This window comes from Thalassophryne amazonica, chromosome 6 (assembly GCF_902500255.1).
Source record: "Thalassophryne amazonica chromosome 6, fThaAma1.1, whole genome shotgun sequence".
NCBI lineage: Eukaryota > Metazoa > Chordata > Actinopteri > Batrachoidiformes > Batrachoididae > Thalassophryne > Thalassophryne amazonica.
The window spans coordinates 123,545,835-123,562,036 of record NC_047108.1 but is presented as its reverse complement, the minus strand read 5'-3'; the positions used below and the strand labels follow the sequence as shown (position 1 = coordinate 123,562,036).

Genomic DNA, 16,202 nt, shown 5'->3' with positions numbered 1-16,202 from the left:
GCGTCTTAAGTCTCAATTACTTTTGGCTTCTGAAAATAGAGGGACTGTGGATACAAATTCCAAAATGTCATTATATTTTCGTTAAACCCTTTGAATTAAAGGTGATTTTTACATGACACACACATCTTGACTGTTTCATTTCATCTCCACTGTGATGGTGTGCAGAAGCAAAAATACACACAGACACACACACACACTGTTTAATGTTTGTCTCCATTGCCATGACTACCTTCCTGCAATTGTAGAAATCCCTGTGGGGATTTTTTTTCAGCTCCTTCAGTTCCTCCATCTCGTTCAGCATCTCATGCACGTTAAACTTGGACATGAGGAACTTCAGACGTCGGTGAGTGTAAGTCTTACTGTAGACCAAACAAAGCATGTTAACACATCATGAGGTGTACTTGGGGGGATCCAAATACAGCAGTCAAGTCACACACTGAATTAAAGGACCGTGCTCCAAAAGTCACATTTCAACCACATGAATAGCCATTTTAAAAATGGGGAAAAAAATCTAAAGGTCCTGCAAAATGAGGGAGAAATTATGGAAGGATGACTTGAAAATGCAGAGTCTTAAATTTAAGAGACTGATCAAGGCTGTTGAACCCTCAAGCGACCGAGTGGGGTTATTTATTACCCCGGGCATATATTTTTGTGCACCATTTGTCTAATTCTAATTGGAAAAAAGTTTCCTACCATGAAATTGTCAATCTATTTGTCCTGCATTTGTTCATAGAATTTTGCAAGGATCGGCTGATCCGTGTGGCAACTATAATCCGAACTTATGCGGGGTCACTTATGACCCCCCAGGGAAGATCTATGAGATTTTTGACATTAGCGCTTCAGATGGTATTGTAATTTGCCAACTCTACTTATTAAATTTTACTGTTTTGCAGGGAAGCCAACAGAATGGCTGTGAATAACAAAATGTACAGCTGCACAAGCATCAAGACTGATTCTTGATGCCCAGAGTGACGATGAATAGGATGATGGACAAATTTATTAGGGAGTGAAATAAATATAAAGAACCCTAAAACAATCATTTATGTAGAAGTATTCCAATATAAAGCCATTGGGGTCATAAATAACTCCACTCAGTCATATTAGTTGGTAAAATAGCTTTGGTCACTTTAGGGTTAAGGGACGTACGTGGGGCCCTGGGCGATGAGAGCAATGAGGAAGTTCATGTCATCGATGAATGTGGGGTAGTCGGGGCAGGGCAGGTCTTTGGGCTGATGTTTGTCTGCAGCTGCATGATCATTGTATATGCAGATGACACCATCCTTTATACGAGCAACATAGCCTAGGTTCTCTGGCAGACTTTTGGTATCGAAAGGATCTTCCCCATCCTTTGGAGGAGGCGTGAACACTGAGGATCAATGGAACATAGAAATTTACATTTATTTAAAAAAAAATCATGATTTGAGAGACACTGCATATAATAGCAACATGATAAAGTCTGATAATTCCACTCAGCCTTTGACTCTTCACCTGGCTGCAGTTGGTCTTCAACCCTGAATGTCTCTCCCCCAATTTCAGCTATATACTCTGATGCTGTACGTGGGAATCGCTGGTAGGCCAGCCTCATATACTTCTCTCTGATACACAAGGCTCTGAACAGACCCTTACAGGACAGCTCAAAGTCATCCATGGTCACCTGAGGAGGATATGACACATTTTACTCCAATCGTTTCCCCACCCATTAAAGTAGGTCACACCTTTTCAACAAGGCTGACTATGCCCTTTGGTGCCCGATTTACTAAAGGTTTGCATTTGTTAAAACATGCTCAAACACCATAGCATTCACAAAAATACATGCATACTGATTTACTAAATGTGTGCACTGAGGATTGTGTGCTTCAAATGCGCAAAAGAGCACATATTGTGCATTTAGCATGTTTGCCATCATGAATAGTCAATTTGGGGTTTGTCCACCTGAGAGTGCAAAATCACTCACTAAAAGGAATGACTTTCGTTCATCACAAAATTGTCTGAAGTACTAATGGTAGCTATTCTCAATATTCCACCAATATAAGCAAATGCAGATGATTCTTTTATCACTTTATTCAAAAGTTAATCCCGGTCTAAAAAGACAGTTGAACTGTTATGCAAACGCAAACATTTCAAAGGCATGGAAAGGAAAGTAATCAGCACCCCGGCCGCGTAGTCTCCAATGATAGCCACTCTCTGGAAGTCAGGTACTTCCAGGTACGTGGGTTTGTCTGCTGCCACCACCTCTACAGGGGCAGAAGCTGCCTGGACAGCAGCTGCAGACACGGCCATGGTCCAGAGGCGCTGACACCTCTTTTTCCTGTGGAAGAGAAGACGTGTGCCTTAGTAGTTGATTTCTATGTTTAATGTTAAAGCGTGTTGTCCTCAGGTGCATTAGCTGTTAGTTATATATATTGTGCTTTCATGAAAAGGCTATGTCTAATAGCGTGTCAAACTTAAACCCATCGTCATCATTGTGACACCTGGGTCAAGGATCAAGTAGGGGATTGAATGTTTGGGTGACATACCTTGTGTGCCCCGTGGCCGCTACCGTAACCATGAAGGCCCAACAGGAACTCTGAACACAAGACAGCTAAAGGGACTCTGGTGAAATAAGTAGTTCTCAATGACTTGGGCAGAGGAGGTGATGGTTTGTAGCCCAATGGCTGTGAAGGCGGATGAAGGCTGCAGCAGGTCCGCAGACCCCGATCGTCCGGGACTTTCCCAGCCATCAGACCAGGCTAAGGATCTGTCAAGGACCGTTTTTCAGCATGCAATGGCATTTCCACATTAAACAAATGTGGAAATGTCACAGGTATCTCTAGATCAACAGTGGATGGAGGTTTTCTCTGTGTCTACCATCCCATCTGGGAATTGATCAAGAGACAGTTTTCCTCAACACCCAAGGATTGCCACAACAATGTCGAATAGGACAAATGAATGATCTTCAGTCCATTGAAATAAATGTGTTATTTGGTTATTTGGTGGTGTAATCACCACCACTCCACCCAAACATTTGCATGGACCCGCTGATGTTTTCTTCCTGACTGCAGTCATTACATAGATATTGAACACAATTATTAGGAAAATGGGTATTCTGACCTTATCATAATTTTTATGCATATTAACTCTAAGTCAAATAAACCTGAATGCTTATTGGATTTAAGCATTCTGAGGTGATATGTATTTGTGTAATGAGGGAGGGTGTGACCTAAAAGTGATTAACACCCGATATCAAGGTGTATATCAAAAAAGAGATTTAACAGGCACACAAAATCCCAAAATTGTGAAATGCCTTCCAGGGGGATGCTGGAAGGATCCTCTTGAAATAGCTGATGTATTGAGGCCTGATCATTGAATAATCAAAATATTTTCTTTGGAAAAGATGCAATTTAACTGCAAAAGACTTGGGGTGGAGGGTCTGGAAAAACCTTAAAATAACAGTTCAACAATTCTCACCGTTTCTCCATATTATCATCAGTGTGCAGATGATGGGCCATCTCATTGTGGATGATAGGACAGTCATCAGACACATCAAACATGGAGATTTCATCACGGATGTTCTCATCTTTGGTTTCAGACGCAAAGATCTTCTCTGCAAAGGCCCGCAACTCATCATTGGTCTCTGCCGGGCAATGGGAGAAGCATGTTAAATTAATGACTCACTAATTTAAAATTGTGACGATGAATGAATCTCAATGTAGCGTCTTACATCTAACACGTAAAAACTCAAAGGCATACACCTTACGTAACCTGACGGGTACAAAATCCATCACATGCGGTTTGTATTTGATCAAAAATACACAGTTTGGACTGCAACCATAAAGTGCCATGCTTATACATAGAGAGGAACAGTGGTGACGAAACAATGGTACACCCAGAGTCAGCTCAACTCATATGGCTACGTGACGGCAACAGCTTTTTGATGAAATGCGTATCCTCAATCATAATGGTGGAAAATGAAACAAAAGCACAGTCAGCGGCCAAAATGAGTGGAGTTACTCACAGTCCTCAAGACAATGAGCAGGACTGGTTGACATGTCCTGAGCTACTAGATCAGGAACGTGCCACAAGGGCACAGGGTTTGTTGCACAAGGTTGTACATTCTGGATTTTGATCAAACTGTACGTGCTACATGCACCTCCAAAAGCCATCATCCAAACTTTACACGTACACAGCACCAGTTTGGCAGATTTAACTGAAGTGATCTCATTTCCACCTCTTGTCCAACCTTCATACTTACTCTGTTGAACTGATTATGGCCAGCAAGAAAGTAGCACCACCCAAAATGAAAAACAGAGTGTTAGACGAGTACTCATTAATGAGTGTTAAATAGGTTTTGATTTCTATTGCATTTTTCTGCCCAAGCTCTTTACAATAAGGCCTCACTTGCACCCATTCACACACACACACACACACACACACACACACGGATGTCAAATACCTGCCATGTGAGGCATCGATAGACTGTATAGGCACCTAACTGCATACCGTGGAACGGTACATGGGAATCAAGGACCTTCACAAACCCACCTGTCTAGTTTCAAGGCCAACATGAAGACCCAGCTCTTTTACTGAAATATAAGTGCATAACCGTATGGACAACTATTACTACTTTTATATTTACAATAATACTGCAGTACTTGTGATTCTGCAGTGTTTCAGAGACAGTATGCTATAAATACTGTTTAGGCGGTCATGCTAACTATAAAAAAGATAAGTAACACACCTAATAAAGTGCGCAGATGGTAACACTCAAGTTAATCCAAATGAACTTAACAATTAACATTTACGTCACATTACTTTGGACCATCTTAATTCAATATAATTATCTCTTTTTTCATTATAAAACTCATAGAATGCAAAGCTACCTGAATCTGACACGAAATGAAAATCAAGCTAACTGAATCTAAAGTTACCATAATATAAAGTAAACTGAAAAGTTAACACAAGCTAAAGCTCAGTGAATATAACTGAAAAGCTAACACAATGCAAAGTTAAATGAATATACTCTAATTGAATTGGTAATGCAATGTAAAGCTAGCAGAATATAAAACTAATTGAAGGAAAAGACAGCTGAATCTAAACTCATAGAATATAAAGGTAATGGAATATAAGATAATTGAAACAATAACTTAATCTTTTACTAACAGAATATAAAGGTAACTGAATCTAAAGTTATTTGAAAAGCTCAGTGAATCCAAATGTAACTGGATTGAAAAAAGTAATTAAACACTCATCTAAATACTAATGCAATATAAATCATTTCATATAACAGAACATAAAATACATTTCAAATATTGCAATTGTATGCTGAAAATATTCCTTAGTCATAGACAGTGGTTTTACGGTGCTCTTTGGTCAATGGCACATATGTTGTAAGTGAATATATGGTAGTGGGGAAAACTAAATAACTAACTAAATGAAAAATTAAGCTGTCTGTTATAGCAGTTGAACCTAATGCTGCCGTCTCTTGCACGTCTCCAATTGGTGCAGAATGCTGCTGCTCGTCTTTTAACAAACACTTTTAGACGTGAGCATATTACACCCGTTCTGTAGTCACTCCACTGGCTTCCAGTTCATTTTAGAATTGATTTTAAAAATTTAATGTTTGTTTTTAAAGCTATTTATGGCCTTGCACCTCCCTACTTGTCTGAAATTTTAACTTTGCGCACCTACAGTAGGACATTAACGGCGTCTGGCCAGCTTTACTTAGATGTTCCAAGGTCAAGATATAAACGCTGGGGTGATCATGCTTTCGCAGTAGCTGGCCCGAGACTGTGGAATGAGCTACCTCTTGAGTTACGTACTATTCCTGACCTAGCACTTTTTAAATCTAAGTTAAAGACTTATTTATTTAAACTGGCTTTTAACACTTAGTGGGGAGGTGACGTTCTGTTTTTTATGTGTTGTTTTAAAATTTTATTCTATATGTGTTTTATTTTTGTGAATTTGTGTTTTTAATGTTAAGCACTTTGGACACCAGTCGGTGCTGTAAAGCACTTTATAAATAAATGTTGATTGATTGATTGATCTCATGTGTATATTTTTCCATTTATATTCCCACTGTTACCAAAAAGTAGTTTTTTTTTTTTTTTTTAAGTTTTCTCACACCACATAAGGGTTTTTTTTTTTGGAGATTAACATCATCATCATTATCACTAAGTGGTAAAAACTTGAAAATAAAGATGAATATACAGATAACTGAATATAAGCTCAGTAAAAGCTACTTGAATCTGAAACTAACAGAAAAAGTACCTGAATTTAATTATATTGCTGATATATTATAAACTAAAAAGCTCCCTGAATCTACAGCGAGCTGACTTGTATATACCAGCTGAATCTAAAGCAAATGAAAAAGTACCTGAATTGAAGCTAATTGAATACATAGTGAAGTGAAAAGATAAAATCTATACAGGGTTGGGTAGGATTACTTTGAAATGTAATCCAAAAGTAATCAGATTACAAGTAATCCAAATGTATGTACATACATACATGTAATCCACATGTATTCTTTCAAAGTAATCCTACCCAACCTTGCTTGCATATACCATCTGACTCTAAAACCACTGAAAAAGTACCTGAGTCAAAACTAATCTAGTAGATAACTAACTCAAAAGCTACCTGAAACTACAGCTAACTACTCGTATATACCCACTGAATGTAAAAAAAAAAAAAAAATGAAAAAGTACCTGAAATTAAGCTAATTGAATACATAGCAAGCTGAAAAGCTGACTGATTTTAGAGTCGACTTTTAATCCAAGTAGAATTTAAGACGAACTGGAAAAAGTACCTGAGTGGAAACTAATGGAGATAATTAACTGAAAAGCTACGTGAATCCACAGCTAACATACTCTTATACCAGCTGAATATAAAACTGAAAAGCTACCTGAAGCTAAAGATAAATGCTTTTTAATTCTGCTGAATTTAAACAAAGTAGATCTAAAAGGATCTGAAAAGCTACACAAATGTAAAGCTAATGGACTAAATGTAAAATCAGCTAAATATAACCTAGCTGAAGCTAAAGCTAACTGAATATATTCTTGAAAGTATCTAAAACTAAATGAAAAAATGACCTAAATCTAAAGCTATTTGAATAAGTTAAGCAAATCCTATGCTGCGTTCATACGAAGTGGGAAGTCAGAATTTAAAATCAGGTCACTGCAGACTACACAAAGTAGAAAAAAAACAATAAAATAATCAAAGTGGCTGCTTTCAAATTTGATTTGTTGTTTTTGTACAACATCTAACTGAACATAATAAATAGTTACACATAACGGAACATAAAACACCATTCATCATATTTGGATGTAACTGGGCAGCGCAGTCTCGTTTGAGGGCGGGCGAGCGCTAAAGGGGTAAAATATGACGCATATGGTGTAATTTCTCTATTTCTGGGGGAAAACCACTGCATTTTCAATGGTCTTTTGGGCAAATTACATGCAACCAAAGTAAAAATGCAAAGAAAAAGTGACAATGCAGTGGGAAAGTGGACATATATCAAAAAAGGTTGTGGTTTGTTTATGACCCGGAGCTCAAACATGTTGAGGCGGTTTTGCAGGCAAGAGAACGAAGCTACTCTGGTTAGCTGTGTAGGCTAACACTTACCAACACTAGAGGTGTGTGATACCGGGAATTTTGGTATTGAGCCGATACCAAGTAAATACAGGCCCAGTATCACCGATATCGATACTTTTTCATATTTAACTTCATAGATCCAAAGGATCCAAAAGGCCTAGGATAGAATTTCACCAAACATTGTACATGACAACAAAATACTTTATTATCACAATCAACATTTTTGTTTAAAAAATATCACTCAACACAACTTAAACAAAATCTCCTGAGCTAGAGGGCTGACAAACCACAATACAACAAAATTAACACACCACAACAAATACTGTAAACAGTTTCAAACTTATTATGTTTTTCAAGTTGAACAATACAATAAAATAATACAAAAAATAGGGAATTCCTTTCCACTGTATTTAACAGCCCTATTGCAAACTATACAGCTTGCTGTCGATTCATTTTCTGCAATAAAATAAAGCCAAACGGCGCTTTGCTTCCTCTCTGACATTTCGATACTCCGGTGTCTCTCTCTGTAGTGTCACTTGTTGATTTGAGGAGAGCGCTGAGTGGGCGGGCCAGGCTGAGCCTACCTGCATGGCTGTTGGCTGGCGCCGCTGAGCCACGTGACGGTGCAACAAGACCTGAGGGGGGAGGTTGCGCTGCTCTCGCTGCTCTTACAGACAGAGAGTAGACTTTGATGAATCTGCATGCGCAGCAGTCAGTGCGTGCGGGAGAGAAAAAAGCTTGAGTATCGATCTTTTTACACGAGGATCGGTCAATATTAATACCAGCATTGGTATCGATATTAGGATCGATCCGCCCACCTCTAACCAACACAATGTCTCCCATCTGCTTTGTCTTCTCTTCTTCACTGGGAACCGAAAAAAAATACTTTCTGCGACTACTTTGGTGATTGCAGCCAAAAACAAAACAGTATACCATTTTTCCATGTGAACTTATGCTGTGTATATATTACACAACGGCGCACAAGTCCCCATAAGTGGTCAAATCCCACGATATCACGCAGGGTTCAAACAAGATTGCGGTGCCCTATGACCTTCAAATTAAAGTTTACAGTCTGCAGGTTCATTCAAATTCATTATTTGCTTTGTGAGAGACAGCAAACAGAACAGCATAATGCCATTGTGCAGTGTACAGCGCATCTGGAAAGTATTCACACCGCTTCACTTTTTCCACATTTTGTGGAAATGTGCTGCAATGAGGAATGAGCAAAACTGCCCAAAGATAGATGCACCAAGCTTGTGGCATCATATTCAAGAAACTGGAAGCTGTAATTGCTACCAAAGGTGCATCAACAAATTGAGCAAAGAGTGGAAATACTTATGTACATGTGATTTCTTAGTTTCTTTATTTTTAATATATTTGCCCAAAAAAAAAATTGTGTTGTTATTATGGGGTGTTGTGAGTAGAATTTTTGGGGAAAACAAATTTACTCAGTTTTGGAATAAGGCTGTAACATGAGTTTTTTAAAGATGTTTTGGGATGACTGGATCACCTGCTTTAGATGGACACATAATGTGTCTGCCTAGATGGAACTGATGCTGGAGACAGCAGCTGGTTATTGCATTTCTGTTTTTCACACTGTCTGTATAACTTCAGTTTTCCTGAGCCAGGTGGAGGTCGACCTGTAGTTTCTATCTTATTACAACAGCATTGATTTTTATACTGGTAGACAAATCCTGAAAGGATTAAAATGGAGTAAAAGCCACTGTATAAACTTGTTTAATACTGTTTACTTTGAACATTTTTACTGCTGATACCCAATCCCTCATGTAGAATTTGCAGTGCTGTGCATCCTCTGATTCAGTGGCTGTTACACAACTGTCTTGTTTTTATGATGTGAATTGCAATCTGTGTAATCTAGTCTCAAAATAAAATATACTTCTGATGTTGAAATGTGTTTCTCTTACACTGAGCCATGCAAATACAACCTGCTTAGTGATTTGGTAGAAACATACTGTAGAAAATGCATCATATGTAGCATTCATAATGTTCTGTTGGATCAAAACTTTCACTAACAACTTCATATGACACCCATCTTAACAGCAGTGAACCCGTTATAGCTCTGTGCTCCATCCATTACACGACAAACAGACTGGATCGTTGATGCACTTTAAAATTAGGGGTGGGATGCCGTGCACCACAGGGACACCTGCAGCATTTTGCATATACAACATATTAATATATTTATTTGTATGTGAATTTAAACAGGTACATTTTTGTCGTGTGTTGGTCAAAGCATGAAAAAGAATGGGAGTATTAAGATGGATTACATGGCTTCCCAGTGTCATTCTGCCAGTACTCACCTGGCACTGAGGCTTTAGGCATGATGACGCTGTTTCAGTGACACGCTCCCCTGAGGACTGGGAAAAAGATGTTCAGCCACTACAGCACAGTTTTAGGCTCGTCGCTGTGGACCCCTGTGACTGTGCCCTGTAATATTAAGCTCCCTCTGCCCGAAGTGTAACCAGAACCCACTGTGCCCACGTGGAACACTCCTAACAGGGGGAATCGTATGTGCAGCAGGTCTATTTTAAGTCCTCGATGTGAACCCAGAACTCACTGATAGGGTGCAAATGCACATGGGCGCTCACATTATGACACTGATGGTTGCACGTGTTCATCTGGGCATGGCAGGTGTGTTTGTGTCACAATGGCAGTTTTCTAGGTGGATGCACAACCAAGTTAAATGCAAATGCAGTAGAAAACATAAGAAATGTTACAAGGGTTTTAACATGATGACAGTTTGTCCTGCTTCTCTGAAATTATATTATTTATTGCCTCCATCATGATGGTTACGGTTTCATTGCTATAGCTGTTTGTTTGTCAGCATGATATCTCAAAAGGACATAAATGGATTTCAGTAAAAGTTGGCATCAATTTAAGCCCTAAGCTCTGATTCAATAATGCACTTTAGCTTGTTGGGGATCCTGATCATGCTTTTGATCTTTGATCTCTTACCCTTTGATCCTGTAATCAAGCTCATGATCAAACATCATTTGAGACACATTCAGAAGGGTAGGCAGACAATACGTCTGTCAAGCAGACAACCTATCTGTCGGACAAACAAATGACAACAAAAATACCATCCATCAAGTACCAAATTATACCATTATTATTAATGGTATAATTATCATTATTACCATTATTTTAGCATTAAGTCATTGGGGTTTTTGTTTATTAGTTTGTGGGATCCTGCGACTTACACACTTACACCAAAAAAATCACACTTTTGTTATGAATAATTATTCTAGTAAATATTATATTTACTAATATAATATTAAGCCCTATATATATATTTATATAGGGCTTTCCAAGGAATCAAAGCATTAAACTAGAGCACCGCACTCAGAGCGCTAACCTCCGCCAGCACTAAATCAACTGCATTTATATAGCACTTTACCATCTGCATCAGCCGCTCAGAGTGCTTTACAATAATGCCTCACATTCACTCCGATGTGAGGGTGCTGCCACACAAGGTGCTCACTACACACTGGGAGCAACTAGGGGATTAAGGACCTTGCCCAAGGGCCCTTAGTGATTTTCCAGTCAGGCTGGGATTTGAGCTGAGGATCCTCAGGTCTCAAGCCCAATGCTTTAACCACTAGACCATCACCTCCCCTAGTGTCCAATTTCACAAAATTTTACCTTGGAAAAGACTTTCAAGGTCAAAGTCCTGTTAGAAGTGGCTTTTCATAAGCTAAATTAGATATGATCAAATGTCAATCAATCAAACAATCAATCAACTTTTTTCTTATATAGCGCCAAATCACAACAAACAGTTGCCAGGAGTATATATTTAGTTCATGCACTTGAAGGTCTTTTGTGGTGTTGTCTTTTTACTTTTTTGGTTTCTGAATTCTTTTTCAGATAGTTTTCACAGAACACTGATTATCTCTGCTATGCACAACTTGTCATTGGTTTTTGGCACTTTGGTTTCTGACTGATAAATGGAAGACAGACAAACAGGCATAAAATTGGAACCTCCATCCTATTTTGTGGTGTAGGTAAATCCATAACATAAAAATGAGAGAGACTGAGGCACTTTTGAATAAGATATAATGCAAAATGTGCACCAAATGGACTTTTCAATATTAAATTCAAATGTCTACAAAATCCACAATCCAAAGCAAACTCTGTCAGGTGATAGTGAGTGCCAGTCTGACCTCACTTTCAAATAAGAGAGTGACTGGGGCACGTTTGATTAAGATATAATGTAAAATATACATTAAATGGGGATTCCAGTGTTAAATTTAAATGGCCACAAAATCTGTAATCTGAATCAGATCTGGATCAAAATCTGTCAGTTGATAAAAGATACCATCCTGCATAACGCTGTCAAATATGAAAGAAATTAAATCTTTTCTGACAGAATTATGAATTTTTGAAAATTTGTTTAGTATTAAAGAAAGGGATTTTTCCAATTTTCCAAGATTTTTCCTGACTTTGCCCTTTGTGCTATGACCTTGAAAACTGAATAGGTTCTTGACTATCAGGATATGAATCATCAGTAAAAAAATTCAGAATGATATATGAAAAATTGTGGGTTACAGGCTGTTCACAAACAAACAAATAGGGGTGATAACATAACCTGCTCCAACTTCTTTGGCGGAGGTAATAAAATAATGAAAGAATAAATGCCAATAATAAAAAGTACACTACAACACTGCACAAAAATCCCAAATTAAAGCGCTAATAGTACAGGGAACAAAAGGTGTGACTGATGATGGTTTTTGTGTTTTTTGTGTTATTTTGACTGGTGCAACTTCTGCTCCAAAAAAATTAAGTTTATATTTTGTGGCATCAGATGTAGTGATCACGATTAAAGTTCAGCATCAACAATAAGCAAACAGATTAAAGATCAGGACCAAAGTTCAGCAATCAGGGTGAATAGTCAGTGATAAAGATCAGAGATTAATGGTCGGGCTCGAAATTTAGCAACAAAGATAAGTGATTAAGTGACAACATCAAAGACTGGTACCAGTGTTTATCAATCAGGATCAACGTTCAGCAGTAAAAACAAGTTATCACATCAAAATCAAATTTCAGTCTTTAAGATTTAAAGCTCAACAATCAGGAATCAGGATCAACGTTAAAAACCAGACATAAGTGATTAGATCAAAGATCAATATCACAGTTCAGAAATTAGAATTTGGTTCAATAGCTGGGGTCAAAGGTCCATGAACAAGATGAAAGTTCCATACCAAAGTTAATGATTGGATCAAAGATTGGTAACAAAGTTCAGCACTTAGTACCTATGTTCAAAGATCAGGATTAAAGGTGAGTGATCAGGATCAAGTGAGACTGATCAGAATCAAACCTCAGTGATCGGGATTGAAGCTCAGCAATCAGGATCAAAGAAAGGAAGAAGACCATTTAAACAGAGCACTGTTGCACCTTACCAGAGGTGTGCGCTCCCTGGCTGTCCATCCAGGATTTCATATACAGCAGAGGTGAGAGAGAATGCACTCATACCATGGTGGAGGGAGTAAACTATTTATTTGAAGGTGGGACTGGACGAGTGATCCTATCAACTGACAGCAATGAGCTGGAGCTGCACCAGGCAGCATTTGAAGGTTGAAAACAAACACTATCGTTAGTAATGCACCTCATGAAAAAACTCTAAGAATGAAAACTTTCATATTTCTTACAGCAGAGCTTTGCCAGAGATTCAGCCTAAAGCTGATGTATTTTAGCACAACATTCAAGAGGAAGATGGGAGGTATAGAACATCTGGTCAGCCTTTCAAATACAGTCCATGTGGAACTGATCAAACTCATCTTCGATCCAGACTGTGGACTGTTGATTGTGATCAGTAATCCCCATCAAACAGCTTTGATCCTGATTGCAGACTCTTGATCCTGATCAGTGATCCTCATCACTCTAATTTGATTCTGATCTGTGATGCTAATAACTCATCTTTGATCTTGATCTGTGATGCTAATAACTCATCTTTGATCCAAATTGTGGACGTTGATTGTGATCAGTAATCCTCATCAGAAAGCTTTGATCCTGATTGCAGACTCTTGATCCTGATCAGTGATCTTCAGCACTCTAATTTGATCCTGATCTGTGATGCTAATCATTCATCTTTGATCCTGATCGCAAATCTTTGGTCCTGGTCTGTGATGGTAATCATCTCTGATCTGGATTGCAGACCTTTGATTCTGACCTGTAATCCTAAGCACTTGTCTTTGATCCTGATCTCTGAGATGCTAATCATTCATGACTATCAGACCCGGGGACACTGACTTCAATTACCAGCGATTGCCAGCTGTGCATGGCACATGGTGAAAAGGCCATTTGGCTACTGAGAATGCATTAGGAGCCTGGGAGCATGCACTGGTGCATCAAGCGTCCACACCCACCGCACTACAGAACCCCCACAGGTCCAACTCCTACATGGGGGCTATCCAGGCAGACAACTAGTCCATCCCCACCTCTTGAAAGTAATAATCTACCTGCTGTAGCTCAGTGAACTGTGGGCGTCCCCTCGACTTTCTCCAGCCACTGAGGCCCCACACGTGCTGGATTACGCCCAGAGAAGTGCGCCACGTGGCCAAAATGTTGTCAGTGACATTTCCTCATAATGCATATGATACTCTGAGTCTCCCTAATGTTATTTGACACAAAATCATTCTCGCGATTCCCAAGGATTCTCCAAAGAGAACTAATAAACACATCTAGTTGTTGCCTTCAGTCACTGGTTAGCTTCCAAGGCTCACAACCACACAGTACGGCAGGAAGCATCAAGGATCAAGGAGTTTCCTGATTTTACTGAGTTTTACTGAGTAGTCAGCACCAGAAAACGATCAATGTGTTCAAACATAAATTATCAGTAATGAGTAACACTCTGCTTATCCAAATGATTTCATAATACTAATAATAGTAAAGTTTGTCATCACCAAAGTCCACTGGTTATGGACCTCTTTGAACCTGGACAAATGAAGCCAAACTTATCTGTGGATAGTTGGAGCTCTGTTTCACTTCTACACTCAACAAAAATATAAACGCAACACTTTTGGTTTTGCTCCCATTTTGTATGACATGAACTCAAAGATCTAAAACTTTTTCCACATACACAATATCACCATTTCCCTCAAATATTGTTCACAAACCAGTCTAAATCTGTGATAGTGAGCACTTCTCCTTTGCTGAGATAATCCATCCCACCTCACAGGTGTGCCATATCAAGATGCTGATTAGACACCATGATTAGTGCACAGGTGTGCCTTAGACTGCCCACAATAAAAGGCCACTCTGAAAGGTGCAGTTTTGTTTTATTGGGGGGGATACCAGTCAGTATCTGGTGTGACCACCATTTGCCTCATGCAGTGCAACACATCTCCTTCGCATTGAGTTGATCAGGTTGTCATTTGTGGCCTGTGGAATGTTGGTCCACTCCTCTTCAATGGCTGTGCGAAGTTGCTGGATACTGGCAGGAACTGGTACACGCTGTCGTATACGCCAGTCCAGAGCATCCCAAACATGCTCAATGGGTGACATGTCCGGTGAGTATGCCGGCCATGCAAGAACTGGGACATTTTCAGCTTCCAAGAATTGTGATACAGATCCTTGCAACATGGGGCCGTGCATTATCCTGCTGCAACATGAGGTGATGTTCTTGGATGTATGGCACAACAATGGGCCTCAGGTAAAATGCACCTGTGTTCTTCATCCATAACAGATGCCTGCCCATACCATAACCCCACCGCCACCATGGGCCACTCGATCCACAACATTGACATCAGAAAACCGCTCACCCACACGACACCACACACGCTGTCTGCCATCTGCCCTGAACAGTGTGAACCGGGATTCATCCGTGAAGAGAACACCTCTCCAACGTGCCATCGCCAACAAATGTGAGCATTTGCCCACTCAAGTCGTTTACGACGACGAACTGGAGTCAGGTCGAGACCCCGATGAGGATGACGAGCATGCAGATGAGCTTCCCTGAGACGGTTTCTGACAGTTTGTGCAGAAATTCTTTGGTAATGCAAACCGATTGTTTCAGCAGCTGTCCGAGTGGCTGGTGTCAGACGATCTTGGAGGTGAACATGCTGGATGTGGAGGTCCTGGGCTGGTGTGGTTACACGTGGTCTGCGGTTATGAGGCTGGTTGGATGTACTGCCACATTCTCTGAAATGCCTTTGGAGACGGCTTATGGTAGAGAAATGAACATTCAATACACGAGCAACAGCTCTGGTTGACATTCCTGCTGTCAGCATGCCAATTGCACACTCCCTCAATTCTTGCGACATCTGTGGCATTGTGCTGTGTGATAAAACTGCACCTTTCAGAGTGGCCTTTTATTGTGGGCAGTCTAAGGCACACCTGTGCACTAATCATGGTGTCTAATCAGCATCTTGGTATGGCACACCTGTGAGGTGGGATGGATTATCTCAGCAAAGGTGAAGTGCTCACTATCACAGATTTAGACTGGTTTGTGAACAATATTTGAGGGAAATGGTGATATTGTGTATGTGGAAAAAGTTTTAGATCTTTGAGTTCATCTCATACAAAATGGGAGCAAAACCAAAAGTGTTGCGTTTATATTTTTGTTGAGTGTAGTTTGGATGAAGGTGATCTTTTTGTCGTTACTGCTCAGACTGTGTACG

At 39.6% G+C, this 16,202-nt stretch overlaps 1 protein-coding gene across 2 annotated transcripts in view; it reads right to left on the bottom strand.

Annotated features, from left to right (window-relative positions):
- Window positions 1–10,022, bottom strand: part of ampd1 — a 39,658-nt gene extending 29,636 nt beyond the window's left edge. Inside the window, exons 1-7 of one of the 2 annotated variants that reach the window (XM_034173343.1) lie at window positions 9,888–10,022; window positions 4,232–4,240; window positions 3,448–3,613; window positions 2,152–2,308; window positions 1,489–1,654; window positions 1,147–1,366; window positions 230–359 (exon numbers count right to left, since the gene is read on the bottom strand). In XM_034173343.1, the coding sequence (XP_034029234.1) occupies window positions 230–359; window positions 1,147–1,366; window positions 1,489–1,654; window positions 2,152–2,308; window positions 3,448–3,613; window positions 4,232–4,240; window positions 9,888–9,909 (870 nt within the window). In that variant the 5' untranslated portion in view covers window positions 9,910–10,022. The remainder of the gene's footprint in view (window positions 1–229; window positions 360–1,146; window positions 1,367–1,488; window positions 1,655–2,151; window positions 2,309–3,447; window positions 3,614–4,231; window positions 4,241–9,887) is intronic. The other variant, XM_034173345.1, reaches the window with a different exon arrangement.
- Between the last annotated feature and the right edge of the window lie 6,180 nt (window positions 10,023–16,202).